The following is an 18,479-nucleotide window of genomic DNA, read 5'->3' as shown; positions in this document are numbered from 1 at the left end:
TAGAAAAAAATTTAAATTTTCCCCATTCTGCAAAATAGCGCAGCATCCATTCCCACCATCAGCTCTCTGCTGGAAACATTTTCAAGTGGCGCAGAATCAAGCAGACTGCAGTTAGTAACACAATTGGTATCTCTTCCTTTTATCCAAACAATCATGTCCTACGGACAGGCCTGAGGATCTACTGCTGTTCGCTGGGGCTGAAACTGGAGCTCATGCAGTCGATCAGATCTCATCGCCTCAGCAGGAAAAGGGACTGTACGGTTGTTGGCAAACACTCCAATCTCATTCAGAATGGAACCGTCCAATTAAAGAACAGGAATAAACTCATTTAACCTTTGATACCTATAATGCAATAGCACTTTTTATTTAACTTCAACACATTTAACTCAAACAGACACATTACAATTGTCTATTTCCCTTTCTTTGATAGTGCAGGGTTTCTACTGAAAACTTTTGCTGTCAAACAGTAAAGCCCCATAATTGAATTTTGAGCTTTGGACAACTTCATTCTCTATGTTATTTTGGTTGCTATGCATGTTTATTTTAATGCATGTTTTGACAGATACTGACATACTGTTACATTGAATTTTCTCACGTACACCAAATTTCTTAAATTCACGACTCAAAAGGCATGAATTTAAGAACAACTCTTAAAAAAAAAAAAAATCATTAGTCTCTGTAAGTTTTACAGAATTTATTTTTAAAAAACTATTTGCAGTCCAGAGCATTTTAATGATGTGGAGAACCAGGTGACTAAATCTATACTAACTACTCCAAACAAGCAAAAAAAAAAATATATATAATGGTATAATCGTTATTAACTATTCCAAAATAATTTCAGCAATTTAATTTTGTCTTCTTTTTCCAAATATGTTAAGGTTTAATTATTTATTCAGACAATTTTACTTTGAAATTGACTTACTTTGATCTCCTGACATCGTTTTCCTGTGTCTGTATTAGTTCTTTCATTAGATGCCTCTGAGGAAGACTGACAGTTAGCGGTCGAGACACGTCAGGAGATCAGATTGACTCATAAGTCAAAGTAATAAGTAGGTTTTAATTACAAATCCGATTTCACCCCAATGCTGTTTTCTTTAATGAAGGAATGTTTTGTTTTCATCTTTGGGAGTCTCTAAATTCATGCTTTGGGTATTGAGCGTCACATATTTATGAAGCTCTGGTGATTATATGAAACAAACACTGTTACAGGGAACTTTGTGTGGTTTTTGTGATGGTATTGTAACACGTTTTCAGTGTTTCTAATGTGGTTATTAATGAAATCATTGTGCAACAGAACGCCACATTAACATTGAAAGTGGTTTTGCATTCGACCAATTTTCCCAGATTAGGTTTTACACTAGAAATTATTATGCAATAGGCAGAGGTTCCATCAAGTTCACAAACCTAATTTCACACAACCTGCCTGTTACTTTTTAATTTATTTTATTTTTTCCTTTAATCGCTCGTTATTCTTACCCACAAAACATGAGCACATTGCTGGAGCCGGGGTCATCGTCGAGAGGCACGAGCTGCTGGAGACACAGCTGTTCACATCCTCCATTGAAACCGTCCGTGCAGTCAATGCCTCTGGAGTAGTCATGGCAACCAGAGCCATCCTTCATTGGCCTCAGGCCCCCAGGACACTGCAGGGAGAGGAGGGAGGAAAAGGTGGTGAGAGGGAAGTCTTTTAAAGAAGGTAACGGCGGAGAGTCAGGCACAGGTCAGGGAACGCATTTTAATCAGGAAAGATGGAATTTAGCCATCAAAGGGATTACAAACTAAGAAATTAAATTAATTTTAGGTCTGTGAGTGTGCGGACAACAAGGAAAAGCTTTTGTACATCGGTGTGTGCGGCAGTGGCTCAGTCCGTAGGGACATGGGTTGGGAACCGGAGGGAACCAAAAAAAACTAAAGTTGTTCTGGTAGCTTGAGAGGTGCCAGGGCACTTCTCGAGCACTGCCGAGGTGCCCTTGAGCAAGGCAACAAACCACAACACTGCTCCCTTCATTGTGAAGCTACTTTGAGTATAGAAAAGCGGTGAATGTATAATAATAATAATAATAATAATAATAAAGTTGGAATAAGATTCTGGAACAGTTCACCAATGGAATTTAGAGAGTGTACAAGAAATTGAAAAGAAAATACAAAGAAAATATTGTTACGTTGTATGACATCAACGCGCCAACACACAAATACTCGTGGGCGCACACACAACACTCATTCGTGTGCGCACACACTAACACTGGTGGTGCGGACAGGCCGATAATAGAGAAGCGGAAAGCTGGATTTTTGAAAATCACAAACAAATCTTTTGATGAACAGTGTGAATGTCTGTGTGATTACAGAACCAAAACATTGCCAAACTGAAATCTTGCGGTCAGCACTGTTTCCTCTAAAAGCTGCTAATTCGTGCCAGAAATGTAACTGTATGTGTGTGGATCTGCTCTCCTGCTGAACCTTCACTTTGACGAGCAGCACACAGGATGAGAGTTTAAGATTAATGAGGGGAGACTCACACAACTAGTCCTCTGCTGGGGAACAAAAGGGAACTGAACTTTAAATGCAGGGGGGGGGATGCTGAATCACAAAACAGCCAAAAAATAGTAATACAAATTTATTTAAATCAGCTTAGCTCGACGAACAACCCTGAAAAATATACAAAAAAAAAACAAAAAACAAGATAACAGATGCAAAAAAACGTCATATTTATGTTCAATTTTTGAAGCTTACAGATTAAACAAAAACACCTTTACCTGAGAAGTTGTATATAAAAAGCTGGTTAATTTAGATAGCACTATTGAATTTATGCACTAAAATGTAATAATTTGAGATTCACATAATGTAAGCAGTACTTTTAATTCTTTTTATATATATACATATACAGTAACAATTTTTTAAATATGTATTGGACTAATTATTGGAACTGAATTATACATTTTCAAGTGAATTACAAAGTTTTATGAATGTTTTTATGCTATTTTAGAATGTTATATTTTTTATTGTACAAATGTGGATATATTGTTTTTTAGACTTTTAACAGCTGTCCAGGAACAGCAGATGAAAAGTAGCCATTAGGCTAACTCTCGTACATTTACTGTAATGTTTATAAATGTAAATTGTTCCTGTCAAAACAATAAAAATAAAACTTCTAGCCTTTGTTTGACAACAAAAGTCGGGAATTTTTTTCCACAATTTGCAATTAAAAATGACTGCATTCACATAATATACACACAGGAAAAATGCAAGGCCCTAAAAATGTTGTGGAGTTTCATTTAATTGGTGAATTTGAGATACCTACAACTGCATTATTTGGTCATTTAAACAATAATTAATGTTTTCTATCATTTTCACCTTCTCCTGCGGGCTGAATTGGATGCTCTAAAAGGCTGGATTATGCCCCCGGGCCTTGAGTTTGACACATATGCTATACACCATCAATAATTATAGTTTTGGCAGCATACAATCGTTGGTATTTCTGTGGCTAAACAGACCCCTGTTTTAAATACTCTCTTCTGTCTGTATTTTTCAGACTTTATTTAACATCCATTCCATATATATGCATATGCAAGATGATAAATCTACACGACTTGAAGAATGCCACCCCCCAGGGATGTAGCTGCAGGACTAGTTTGCACTAACCAAAGCTCAGGTTTCCCTCTGTGCAAAAACAATATGAAACGGTGTCAAAATATGTGGAGGAAAACTGAACCTCCAAGACTGTTTTTCCTCACAGTCAGATCTGAGTTTCACGAGTTAATAACATGTCACTTCGGTGACTATCACACTGTGCGCTGTATCCCCGCAGTGTGTGGCATAAGACAACTAAAAACAAGCATAAAACATTTCACTTTTGCTGCAGCATCGTATCCTGTTTGATGCATATATACAGTCACAGCCACTATAAATATATCTTCATATAATCTGCTTCCACTTGGGTAAAAATGTGTGGAAAATAAAATGGTGTGTTTGTTGTACTATAACAACCTACGTAATTAAAGTATATATAGATAACGCCACTGACGGCTTCTGATGAAACCGTTTAACATGTATAATATATCATGTGCTCAGGCAGAATTGCTTGAAACTGTGAAACAACAAATAAAGACATGTTTGGGGTTCATTAGGTTATCTATTAAACTTTTTCAATTAAGAAGTAAAAAAAATAGTGATTATATCTCCCGTCTGGGCTTCTCTGCTGGCGATCTTGCCCCCATGACCAAGATCCGGACAGAGGTGGACAACGCAACGGTACAAAAATAGTGTTCATTTACTTTTTTTTTTTTTTTTTCATTTGAGCAGCATATTACAAACTTATTTTTCATAATAACAAAACTAAAACAACTGTGCTCAAAAGGAGCAGGAAGAAGTTCAAAGAACTTATAAAAACCTACACCTCATCTCTCGTGCATCTAAATCAAACTTTCAGCATATACTCATGCAAACAACACATACACGAGTCTATGCTTGTACATTTTTAACAATAGTTTATGGTCGTACAATCAAAGGAAAAAGAAAAGCACAATTTAAAGACAATTTAATGTCTTTATACATTCTTTTAAAGTGTCCTAGTTTTTGGCTTGTTTTAGTCTCTTTATCCAGTACACAAACAAGTTAAGCTAAATGTGTTTTAAAGCTGCTGGAGACAATAATGTATCTATCAGGTAACAGTGTAGGCATCATTGGTCAATAAATCAAGAAAATTTCTATTTGTACGCTTAACGTACGGAAAACCCCCAGTGCTTTTGGTATGGTGACCGAAGTATACGTAAGTAGCGTTTTAAGGTTAGGGTTAGAATTAGGTTTAGGGTTAAGTTTAGTCTGGTCAAATAGGGGTGCTGCATACGGATAGAATGTATACATTGATACGGCAACCGTACAAATAGCCACTGCCATGAATCAAAGACTATTTGTTCGAAAAAACAAGATCTAAAAGGTTGAAATTCGTGCTTGAAAGTTTGTTTTCCCCTCCACTGTAAACACTCTGTTTATTGACATTATCGAGAAAGTTTAACGCATTGCATTGTGGGATGTGGAGTACCGTAGACTAATGCATACAAGTGTTTTTACTTCATTCTTAAAGTGATTTATTGTGTTCTTCACCAGACAAAGAGGGCAGTGATTCTCTTAATGTACATTGCCATTGTTTTTCCGCAACTATCCGTAGCCACACCCACTTCCTTAATTTTTGTAAGAAAGTGGGTATGGTAATGCTGCCGTTTCTGCTCACTTCCTCAGTTCAACAGAAACTGAGCCAATCAGAGCCAAACAGAAAGAACGTCATATTTCTATATTTATAAGTAGTGTGAAAACAAACATGGTGCCCGCCAAGGAGAAGCTGTTTAAAGGGCCTGCATATATTGTTGAGACCACAACAAGAACAACAACAAGCTTTGTTTAGGAAGCCGGCTTAGCTATGTTAGCAATGGTCGTCAACGTCCACACTTCATTTGATTGGTTACTCTGCACATGGTTTGTCCCGCCCCCTAGAACTCAAACTCCTTGTGAACGCTTTCAGACTAATCGCCTGTATTAAACATTTGAATTTCAATTTATTTAGTCTTCAGAAATACTAAACAGAGCAAACAACACTCAATTGTCTAATTCTTCAGCTGAAAGGGTGTAGGTTGAAACAAGGCTTACTGTATACTGTATATACCTACCCCATTACAACAAAAATAAATAAGGTTCTCAGGATAATAACAATCACAAAAAATACTATTTTTACAATATACATTCAATATATATTCTGCACATGTTTTATATATAGTTTGTATATGCACATCAAACATACAGTATATACATCCGTACACACATATACACACATACTGTATATATACACATGAATGTATATGACATGTACAGTACATTATATTAATATTACATTATTTATCATTATTATACTATTTCATATCTATGACACAAATCAATGAAATTTAGTGTGGCAATATATACATTAATAGAAAACGTTTTATTATGTTTATTAACTGTTAATATATTTTATACCATTATATACATATTTATTGCTGTTTGAGGTAAAATTGTTGCTCTTCTTTCATATGAAAAATGACTTAAAATTGAATAATACAAAGAGATTTGGATGGATTCCAGGCTACCAGAAAAGTGTTGGGAAGTCACTTTGGAAGAGTTTTTAGGGAAAAAGCCAGAAACTATTTTTGAGCAGCAGTCTCAACCTTTTACTTTGTTTCAATCAAATTATCTTTGATTTATTGATTGATTTATCTGAGGCCAACACTATGTCTTTAATCTAATAAAACATATCTTCTCCAGCAGCTGTAGGGTGCAAAGGAAGTTTTTTCTAGTTTCAATCATCTGCCTATGATGTTAATATTAACAATGAGGTCCGTGTGCTACTAATTGATCAAAGTATTAAATGTGTCCTCAATAACATTGCAAATTTGTGCTTTTTAAGCATTAATTAACAGTTATTACAGAACTTAAATAAACGCTCAAATAGTCTATAGTATTATTTTTATTTAGCATATTATATCATCTTACAAGTGCTTATTAACTATTAATATGCATCATATAAGTGCTTATAAAGCTGGAGTATTCAAACTATTTTCTTTAATTAAAAAAAAAGATTCTTATTAGCATCATATATCGTAAAAGTAATAATTTCTGAAAAAATTGTACAGTCTGCGTGCTGTCTGTGCCTTATAATCAATTATAACAGGATTTAAAGAAAGGAGGGGTGAGCAGAGCCCACGAAGGAGCCTCCTCTTTGGCTGCCGCGATATATAGTGAAGCGCGTGCATGGTGCTAACACGTGTACGGTGCTAACGCGTGCACGGTGCTAACACGTGTACGGTGCTAACGCGTGCACGGTGCTAACACGTGTACGGTGCTAACGCGTGCACGGTGCTAACACGTGCACGGTGCTAACACGTACCGGTGACGATGACATTTATTTTCGGTAACAATATACGAACTAGGAGATGCTTGGATGCAACTTCAGACGGTCAACCTTTGCCTGCGAGGAAACTGGGAGGGATCATCAGAGTGGGGGGCGGGGTTGATTTGTGCTTATTAAGCAGTGCTTATCCATTATTACAATAGTATTTATAAATGTTAACAAGCACCTTATAGGCGCTTATTAGCTGCTAATTTGTGTGTTAGATATTTGTTTTTAGTGTATTTTATAGCTGATTTAATACCTGCTATCATAAGAGATGCTAACAGAAAGCTAACACTGGAGGAAGGCTAATTCGTATTAGGTTATTTATTTAAAGCTCAGTAATTGTGATTAATTGTAATTTACCTTTAGTAATTAAGAACGTAATTGTAATTGACTTTCTGAGGAAAAAAACAAATATTGTAATTTAATTGTAATTGAAGACTCCAACCCTGCCCTGCACAGTTTGAACATGCTAAGCTAACGTTAGCTCTGAACACACAGCTTCCCTTCTCATGCCAGTGCAGAGTATGTTCCCAAAATGTGTTATGAAACACTTTCTTTGCAGGATAGGAAGCCATGCGTGTCTTTTTTTCACTAAAAAAACTTGGGTCACTCAAGTAATTACATGCCTCATGTGTTTTAGCTGAAATAGAGCTTATGCAAAGCAGAACATTTGGACATTAATCAAACCAGAAAAAGATCAAGCCTAACAGAGACAGAGGAAAAAAGTATTAAGAAGTATCCAAATAATGCAGAACGTGCCTTATTAGCAAAACGAGAACAGAAAAATAAACCCCGGCTTATTTCATTAGAATGACGGGAATTAGTGGATGAACTACCGTGCTTGTGACTGTTATCGGTGTCGATATTTCTGCACAGTTGTTTGAAAACACACTTGCTCCAAAAGGAAATCTTGAATAACGGGACAATCCAACTAGAGAACACAACTTGAATCTATTGTTAGGATTCAGAAAACACCACCACTGCACTGTTTTCTTCAAAATGACAAAAATACAATAAAATACAATAAAATTTGACAAAGATGACATCGAAAATACACAAAACGCCTCCCCAAAAATCTACAAAATGTCTACCAAAATAAACAAAAAATAAATAAAAAAATTACAGCTACAACACATTAAATGAGAGAAAAAGATGCAAAATGACAACAAAAATAAAACAAAAGCTCTTGCATTTTGGTGTGTTAATGCTCAGATCTGGGATTTTTTAGGCCGGGCTACCAGACTCAAAACGCCACTCAATTTGTTGTTGTTGTTGTTGTTGTTGTGTACACTAGTTAAAATCGCTACTAGGTATAATCTATGGATGTGTTCGCATCAACGCTCGAAGCCCGATTTTCTTTTTTTTTTCTTTTGTTATTGCAATAAAATACATTGATTTATTTTATTGCTTAAATGTGACCATCACCAGCCCTCCCTAAGGAAGGGTAAGAAATCTTTTATTATAGGGAGGATATAAAAAGGGAGAGTAGTGTTACACCTAAGTGGAGGGGGAGGGGGAAGCCCGATTTTCAATTTGCGAGTCAAATATTACGAAGGTTGGTGATACCGAATCATTGACACATGCCAATATATACGTACGTGTCATGGGGGCCCCATTTTTCAAATGACTAGTCCTTCGTTAGTTCTCGTTAGATCGGAATGCAGTTTGGTCGTGTGATATCGTTTCAAAGGTAATTCAACGTAGATTACAATTATGCCTCACACAATTCGACCCCCATTTTTTCCGGCAATTTTCATTAAAGTTGTTTTCTCATTTATTTGCAAGTCAAATATTGCGACAATTGGTGGTACCAAATCAAAGACACATACCAATATATAAATGGGGCCCACTACTCCGTACGTGCCAGGGGGCCCCCGGGGGCCCCGTTTTTCAAATGACTACTCCTCTGTTAATGCTCGTTGAATCGGTTTGTAATTTGACATGGATATTCTAGGAGTGGATGTCAAAAACATCTCAGAGCCCGTTTTCTACTTGCTGGAACCGAGTCATTTGACTGAATTCTCGAGAACGTGGTATGTGCTATTCGACGCAGAGACGTTCTGCAGGCCAGGCCATAGTTCATCCAAACTTGTTCTAAATGAATGTTGACAATGTGGCCCTCAACTCAAAAAACCCTTTTTTGTGGCCCTCACTGCGATAAAAGTTGCCCATCTCTGACCTTGAGTCAGTATGTGAATATATACAGTAGCTGAGTGAAACATTATCTGGTCACGTAACTCACTACTGCTTACGCTCATTTAATAATGTACTCTCAAACAGAAGCACAAAACATACAATATCTCTAATACTGTCTTTATTTACATCTATTATGGGCAGTGCAGTCATAACAGAAGTAACATGAACAATAAGGTAGAACTGATATTGTGACAGCACTTCTTCAAATGAGTAAAAAGGATGTGATATTTGGACAAGTTGTTCCCCATTTAAGAAATGTTACGAAAACGGCTGAATTACATAATAGCTGATAGAGAACAAAGAATGCTGTGTTGACTGCTTCATGTGATAATTAAAGGAAATGGTAACACTTTACTTGAAGTTGTATACATAAAGGCTGACATTACGCTGGCATTATTATGACATGGCACCTGTCATTAGCATGAATAAGGTGTCATGAAGGCTGTCAATAAGTCTCGTTACCTGATCCCTATCTCCACTACATCCCTCAACCTAACCAAAAAAAATGCCAACATAGCTCCAAAAGTGTCATAATTTAGCAAACAAGACTTAATGACAGCCTCCTTGACACCGTATTCATGCTAATGACAGGCGTAATGTCAGCTTTATGTCTATAACTTCAAGTAAAATGTTACCAAATAAAAGAACTGACAATCGGATTTTGAGATGTATCTAAAGTGGTTCAACATTCCTGTTAAAACTGCTACCAAAAGTAAACAAAATAATATACAACAATGTATACATATTATATCCTTCCATCGTCTTTTTTTTGAACCCCCTTTATATTTCATAATTAATAACATTTTATTTTTGCTACTTATCCTTTATATTTATCTTTTGCTCTAACCCACCTAAACAAATTCCTTGTATTATGTACTGTGAACTATACCTGGCAATAAAACTCTTCCCGACTCTGATTTAAATTCACCTGCTGCCAGGTTTGGGGTCAGTTATACTTGTCAACGCTTAATTGATAATTCATTATAACTAGTACAGTGCCTGTCGGAAGAATGTATTCATGTGGGAGCTTAAGAAGAGTTGTCAATTATGGCCAAATGAGTGTGTGTTTGAAGGATGGGTGTATAAAGAGGTGTACATACTGTGTAGTGTTATAAAGGGGTTTATGTGCCGGTGCAAAGTAAAATAGCGTGTGCGATTTCCCTGGTTTAATTCGATGGGACATGCACATGATAAATTGATAAAGTTTGCGCCAATGCTGCGGTTTAAGTAGAATCTGATAAAAGACACAAATCCATACAAATAAAACTATTTATTTAGCGTTTAACATTTCTTAGTGCAGAGACGCTTCTCATCCAAGGTTAGTAATTAATATACAAACAGATGTAACTTAGCGAGTAGACTGAGAATAACTTCATCACTACTCCTCCGGGGGCTCACGCACACGCACCTGCTTCAGCCGCGAATATGCACACACTCAGTGACAAAGAAAAAAAAAAAAAAAACGTAATCACCAAATAAGAAACAGACAAAAAAGTATGTTTCCTCAAAAGAGAAGTCCACAGGAGCTCAAAACTTGTGAAAGAGCCTTAGGGTGCGTTCACACATATAGTCCGGTGGAGTCGGTGCAGTTCAGGCGGTGAATCAGCAACATTGTTGCATTTTAATTTGCTCCGGTCCGCTTTCACACATTCTATTTGCCAAGCGCACCAAGCTTTCTGAACAACGACACGTAGGCGAAACGGTCGGTCCCCGATTGGACAGAATACCTACCTCCAATGCCGTGGCGTCACTACTATTACTACGCGCCGTCACATCCTATATTTGGTCTCTCTTCTCTTCCTATGTTTCCCAAAGGAAATCCTAAAACAATCCTCGCAGAAAAGTCATTAATAATAATTCAAAATAACCCATAATCACACGATGCCACAACCTGCGCTAATGCTCTACAGATGACTGTGCTCCGTCTCCATCTGTCAGCACTCAGAGCCGTCATGTCGCCAGTAAGTTATCGGTAAGGATCTGTAATATGTTAAGATATGAGAATATATACAGTACGCAGATAAAACAGAGCAGTCAAATGTGCAGCCGTCGCTGATCATGTGAACAGTTTGGTAAAACAGAGGGAAATAAATGAATGATGTGGGATAAATACGGGAGGGAGTGAGGAAATGTGACGGTTTCTTTTTGTGTGCTGACAAAGCAACTTTGAAAATGGATGGATGGATGAATGGACTGATGGACAAATGGATGGATGGATATTTGTGTGTGTTGCTGCTGGAGCACTGGGTTGTGAATGTGTGCTCGTGGACCAAAGTTCGCTTGTTTGCGCTGCACCAGAGTTTCAGTGACCTTTCACATATCGCAAAAGAGAGAATCCGAGGAAGCGAATCATGGTTCGGAGCTAAGAGGCATGTGTGAAAGCACCCTGAAACTATCTTCCTCTCTCTCAGTTGTGTGTCTGCTTGGCTGTGAGCGCACACGTCTGGCGCGTGCTCACGTAGCCACTCAAGCTATTCAGCGATAGGCTCTGGCCGCACACGCGACTCTAGTTCGCCACTGTGATTGGCTCTGGCACACACGTGACTCTAGTGACTGTGCTTCGCTCGCGGTGGACAATTTTATGAAAGTATTCATTACCGGAAGCATTACACTACAAACAAAAGCAACATTGCACAGCTTTCAACCAAGCTGCAGCTATGTAGTACGTACAATATGAGCTCTGTCTGTCCCTGAATACCGAATATATTTGAGGCACAGAGAGACAGACAGACAGACAGATTCCTTTCTTTTAGAGAAAGATTATGGCGTAAATATAATAGTAATTTAATAAATCTGTTGCTGTCGTAATTGGAATAAATTGTAATCGACTTCAAATAACTGACTTTGTAATTGCCATGAATATTCGATAAAAAATTAACACAAAATTGGGGAACCATGTTACACATATGTAGTTAACTATTAAAATATGTTTCATATCAAGCTTTCCCACATTTTACCATTTTAAAAATGATTAAAACCTATATTTTCATCAATTAGAAAGCCAAACAATGTAACCAATATATAGGAAATAAAATAGATGATAGATATTTGTTTTTAGTGTATTTAATTGTAATTGGAAAAATGCTGGTAACTGGAATTGGGTAACTGAAAACATCATTGTAACAAAATGTAATTGACCCCAACCCTGCTTGCTGCTCTGTTCACATGCAGTATATGTTCCAATGCTAAGCGCTACGTGATGAGCATTCCAGGGAAGCACTCCACAAGCTCCCATTCCTACACACTGTACACGATGGGAATAATGTGAACTTCCCTGCAAGCATGGGATTGAAGCCATTCATCACACTGAGTGAGGTGCAGCGGTGGGAATTGCTGTCTGTAATTCAGAATTGACAAGCAGCACTCTGTGGTTGAATGTAAGTTCCTAAGGTTAGCCATTAGCGCAGCCCACCAGCCACTTGCTCTTTCTGCCTGGACGAGTCTCCAAAGACGGGCAAGGGCTCCGGAGGAACATCATTTGTGTTTCAGGAAAAGACATTTTTAGTCAGTTCTTCTGTAGAGACTCTGATGCTAATACACAGTGTTCGGAAGCAACGGATTACATGCAACTGCGTTACGTAATCAGATTACAAATTATGTGCAACTGTAATCTGTTACAGTTACAGTTTAAATAGTTGGTAATCAGATTACAGGCACATTGTTGAAACCAATGAATTAAATGACATTACCTAGGTTTATTTACCCGTACCGGTAAGAATGCGTTGAGGTATTAATATTTTTTTGTGTGGGCGTCTGAGCCTTTTTTCTGTCAGTATACAGCGAGATTTACATTTATTTTTAAATGGTAAAATGATCTTGAAGAGAACTGGTAGTGAAACAATGACACATATTGTATTGATTGTTAACTACATGTATATGTAAGCTATAGAACTGTAACATGAGCCCCAAATTTTGCATTTAATTAGATTGCAATTGGCAATTTTTAAAGAATTAGAAAGTCAATTATCTAAACTCAATTATAATCCAATTACGAGTACAACAACAACATATTTTTTCATTTACAAGTATCATTATAATTACGTCATAACTGTAATTAATTATCAATTAGACAATTACAATTATAATTGACCCCAACTTTGATTGAAAAACAGAAAAAGATACAAATCTAGGTTCAGGTGCTCACATGAGTTTCAGCTTCCTGTTCACAGTCTATTTCTTCTGAGACTGCAGAGGCATGATGGGAACAGAGAACCCTTGGGGTCCCATATCCTCTGGGGACTGGTAGAAATTAGAGCTTCATGGCACCATTAAGTGCCAGATTGATAGTGTTTCACACCTGAGTATACTTTTAGAATCTACAAAATGATGCATAAAAAAGTCAAAAGCCAGAGAGGAAAGAAAAAAATTTAAAAAATCCATGTATATGTACCATTTCAGCTATTCTGTTATGGCTGTTAATTGTTCTAATCACCCATTTCTGTCTGGAACTTTATTAGGCATAATCATCATTGGGACCCACATTTTGCCACAGTCGCGACCCACTTTTTTTTTTTTTCTTTTTTTTCAATTCAACCAATCATACTTAGTTTTTCAAAAAAAGATGTTAAAAACAGCTGGTAAATACATCAACATATTTTCCCGTGCAACATGCATTTCACAGCATGCCTGTCAAAAGAAATGTTTCTTTCAAAATAAAAGACAAGTCCAACATGAGACAATAGGTATTTATTTGTGACCAGCTGTCCGCGACCTACACAATAAAGGGTTCGCGACCCACTTTTGGGTCCTGACTCACCAGATGAGAGTCGCTGGTCTAGTGTGTCATCAAAGATTTCATGCTTCCTCACATAATGTTCGCAAAATAAAAGTCAACAGTGAAAGTACGACGGTGTAAACTGTGAAAAGTCACCCACAAGAAGAGAAATATTTTTCAGACTGCACTGTTTTAAATCCCAATTACTACAAGAGAAGGCAAAAAAGAGAAAAACAACCTGAGCCCAAAAAGCATATTTGACAGCTTAATCGGGTTTAGAGGTGGCAGTGATGCGTGGCCTGTAGCTCCAACTCTGCAGAAGCCGTTTTATTTCCTCCACAGAAAATCCAAAGCAATGCTTGGGAAATATTGTACCCTCAGTTAGAAAACACCAATACATGCTTGCATATCTGCAATCACGGTATTAAATAAAAACTCTAAACAGTCAGTGCAAATGTCACTCCATGCGCTAATAAGGAGTACAAAGCCCAGGGAATCAGGAGTTATCAGCTGCTGCACTTCCCAATGCGCCCTCAATCCATTTAGCGCGTTTCCCCCTAATAAATATGCATAATAGGGGGAACAGGGGGAGCAAAAATATGGGAGGAGGAAATGCAAATAAATGCAGGTTTTATTTTGAAAAAACACCTAAATTTGAGCGTGCATCACTCCTGCATTTGACGCAGTGCGGAAGTGTGGGAGGCGTGAGTAACAGAAAATATAGGAAAACAAATCTAAAGTATCTCCTTACAATTAAAAGCTTTTTAGTCATTGTGTATGTTTTGTTAATGTTGTTTGGTTTGGCTTGTTTTTTTTTAGTGTATAAAATATCATCAATGTCATTTACCAATGCTGCCAATAACGCTGGATATTGCGGATATTGTTGCACGCAACATTTACTCATTACCAAACTGTACAAAAGGCTTTGAGGAAACCATATGAATATATTACACTCTTTTCAGATACGAACGAAGGTCATTGCTGAACGAGCAGCAACATATACTCAATAAACACACAACAGCAACAACATAATAGCATTAATTTCCCACATCTTTACCAAATATACACAGACATGCATAATTCATAAGAGACTGAAATGATTTGAACATTCACCTTCCTCAGGAAGTCAAACTTCCAAAATCTGTCTTATTTATTTTCCCCAATAGCTATAAAAATCAGGGACTCAATGTTCCATCATTTTCACACTAGCTGTTATGACATGACAATTTCCTAATATATTCTTCCCAAGGCTTTCTTTTTTTTTTAATAAACTCCTTTATACACAAATCCTATATCCCACCCCGAGCTGCAACAGTGTTGTGTGAATCTCTGGTGCCCTAAATTACACACTGTCCAACAGTAGGAGGAGACAAAAAAAAAGAAACATGAAAAATGATCTTAATGCATTTGCTTTAAACCGCAAAAAAATGAAATTCAGCGGTAATGAGATAAACTAATGTATACTGTGTGGTAGAGCAGCAAAAGTACTGTAATGATGCTGAGTTGTCAGGAACAGAGAGACATGTGGGGACATGTAGGGGTTGTGGATAGAGGGATTAGAGGACGAGGGTTTATGTTTTGTTTGGTTGGAGATGCCACTTTTCCTCCCTGCTGACTCCTTCTGCAAACCAAATTCAACCAAGCAGAAATCAGGCTCCTCTCTGTCAACAACTTTTTAGAGTGTGGCACACGTTTTAATCAACTCTTGCATTCTGGGACAGCATACAAGTGCCTTAAAATGAAATCGCAAAACAACAGTATTTATCTTCTCTAAAGCGTAATCAAACAACTGGAGTTTGACAGGACAAATTGAAACTCTAGATTGGTGTTTTGAGTGGAAAAAAAAAAACATCTTTGCGAAACTTCAATTGTTACGAAAGATGTCCCAAAGGGGACATCAAGACATGAAAGATACTCGACGAATACACTACCATCTGCTCAAGGATTTCCATTAGAAGGACAGATCCTGTAGGTAAATCAGATGATATGGAACCAGATTAAAAACATCTTGTTTACAGGGTTCGGAGCTTGAATCTGTCTCAAGATGCGTGTAAATGTTTACCATGAACACGTCAACACTCAATGTTTTCATCAACTGCCAGAACACGAGTTGTTTTTTTCATTTGTTTTTCGGTGATAAAAATCAGACTAACAGCAGCACCATACGTTTAAACTAAATGTAAGCGCAATATATATTGTAGAGTTCTGTTAATAATGGTTGCTGCTGCACTTCTGTTGGCTGTAGGAGTTGGACTGTGTGGTCATGACCAAGACAATGACCGACACATAACGTCCTGAGCGAGGCACTACAAGATTTATAAATGCTCTGTAATTACGAAGCAACATATGAAAAATACACCCGAAACAAGAATATTTTTAAAGCGGAACCCCATTAAACAGGACCTGGACTTCAGCCTGTGTACTTCACCAAAAATTAGCAAAGGCAGTAAAGGTTAGCATGTCATCGTTGGAATGTGGAAACAATGTAAGTATCTCAGGGCAGCAAATATTTACTGTAACTATGGAGCGATAAGTCAGCTAATTGAGGAGATGATGGTGCGAGGTGTGTGTACATGTGTGCGCACATGAAAAGGTATGAGTGAGCGAGTGAGTGAGACACTTTCAAAATGAGTGTTGATGTGTTTCTATCAGTGACGTGCCATGAGCACTGGGGTTGGGTAGGCAGGGCGTTCAAAATCGAGACCACTAATGTCAACACCAATGACAATTTCATATGTTTCTGCTGGCAAGTGTTAATTCAATTCAACTTTATTTGTACAGCACAATTTACAACAAAGTCATCTCAATGCGCTTATCAAAATATAAAATTCATGATAAAGAAAAACACAACAAGATCCACATGAACAAGTATTTAGCCATCTAACAAAATCAACATCGTAAAACACCATTAAAAAAACATAAGCAATTATTTAATATAGCCTCCATACTCTCCCAACAAGATATATCTCATGACATGGCAGCACATCCGTTGTTTGTGTTGGAAACACAGAAACACGGAGAAAATGACAACAACAACAACTCGGAACAGCCTCACTGAGGAGCATCCACAGAGCCAATCCTTCCTTTTGTACCATTCACTGTAGAAAATACTAACAATTATCTGACCTTACCTTTGCTGAAGATCTGGTAGCTCAGGTGTTGGTCTCCCATCTTTTAAAGGCTGTCTCATAAAAAAGTTTCTCTATCGTCTCTAGCACCGTCATCCTGACTGTAGTGTTATCCCGCCCACTAGCTAGAGAACGTAGCAGCAGCGGTTACGTGATATCAATTCACTAATGCGAATCCCGCTCTTACTATTCGTTTTACCCTACTGATGATGTGTTGTTGCAACTATTGAAATAGGTAAAATGTAATTTGTAATATCGCCACTAAAGGCTATTATAGTTTCTTATCACTTGGGTTTGGGAATGCTCATAAATACATACAAAATAATATGAATTTAAAGTGTAAATACATCCTAAAACAAGCTTTTTCTGCTGAATACATATATGATTAGGTATAAGTAATGTAGTTTATTGATGCTAGCCCCACTCTTCACATTTTAGTTTAAGTAAATGTAAGTAAATTTAGCATTTTGGGTTGTAAAATGTCAGAGTGGGTTGAACACAGGCTATTGGCTGAGATTAGATCAGTGACAAACTTGAAGCCACTATGGGGATTTTAGCCAGTAAAGAGGTTTATTTCACAATATAAGTTTTCAACTTTTCACACATTAATTATGTTTATGTTCATGTAATGTTCTAGTCAATAGCCAAATAGTTTTTTTCCTTCTATGAAAGATGAGACAGCTTCTTTGTGCTGTTTTCAAGGGTGTAGTCATGATCAAATCAATACGCTATACAGAAAGTAGAACCTTGTTCCAAATAGGTTTTTGTTATTGAAATGTTTTTTCTTTGTACATCTCCTTTGAGGAACTTTCCTCACAACTAATGCTAAATAAGTGTTTTCATTTAATTTCTCAAAGTTGAAAAAGGGACTAAAGTAGAATAACACATTGAACAACAAAATGCAGTGTCCAACCACAGGCTTCAGCACCCACCAACTGGAACATTTTGTTAGCTCCACAAATGTACCCCTCTCCCTCTCTGGTAGCAGGAAGCTACGAGGCATGGAGACATGCATGGACTTCCCTCACAAGGAGTTGGATTACCATCTTCCCTGTACTGTAAGAGGCTTAGTCTGGGCAAAACAATTTACAATAGAGCTAGACTTATAATCAATAGACCTGCGGTTAATCTATTCATGTGTTTGCTCGAGGACACCCAGGCGTTCCCTATATATATATATATATATATCTTGGTCTGTGCCTTTATCTCACAGCCACGGAAACATATTATAATGAAAGTTAGATCTTGGCTTACGCCATGAAAGATTCCCTTAAATTTTGGAGAGGATTCAGATCAATATAGTAATTCTGGATCAGTTTCAAAAATGTAAAAACCCCCATCAATCATAATTGTGGAAATTTCAAAAATCTATATCTTGGTTCTTGATTGGCCGACCTTTAGGAAATTTGACTCAGTCATGTCGAGTTGGTTTCTTAATGACCCCACCAAGCTTCTGGATTGTCAATTTATCGCAATTTCTTTTTTTTTTAAATGTGGGCACCCATGCATGTGGACCTACTGT

General features: G+C 37.2%; 1 protein-coding gene across 2 annotated transcripts in view; it reads right to left on the bottom strand.

Moving 5' to 3' along the window:
- Positions 1 to 18,479, bottom strand: part of astn2 (astrotactin 2) — a 339,835-nt gene that overhangs the window by 78,621 nt on the left and 242,735 nt on the right. For both annotated transcript variants that reach the window (XM_028462826.1, XM_028462827.1), the window contains exon 12: positions 1,477 to 1,643. In XM_028462826.1, coding sequence (XP_028318627.1) covers positions 1,477 to 1,643 — 167 coding nt within the window. The remainder of the gene's footprint in view (positions 1 to 1,476; positions 1,644 to 18,479) is intronic.

This window comes from Gouania willdenowi, chromosome 12 (genome assembly GCF_900634775.1).
Source record: "Gouania willdenowi chromosome 12, fGouWil2.1, whole genome shotgun sequence".
NCBI lineage: Eukaryota > Metazoa > Chordata > Actinopteri > Blenniiformes > Gobiesocidae > Gouania > Gouania willdenowi.
The sequence above is the reverse complement of the archived record's forward strand: the minus strand, read 5'-3'. Positions and strand labels throughout refer to the sequence as shown.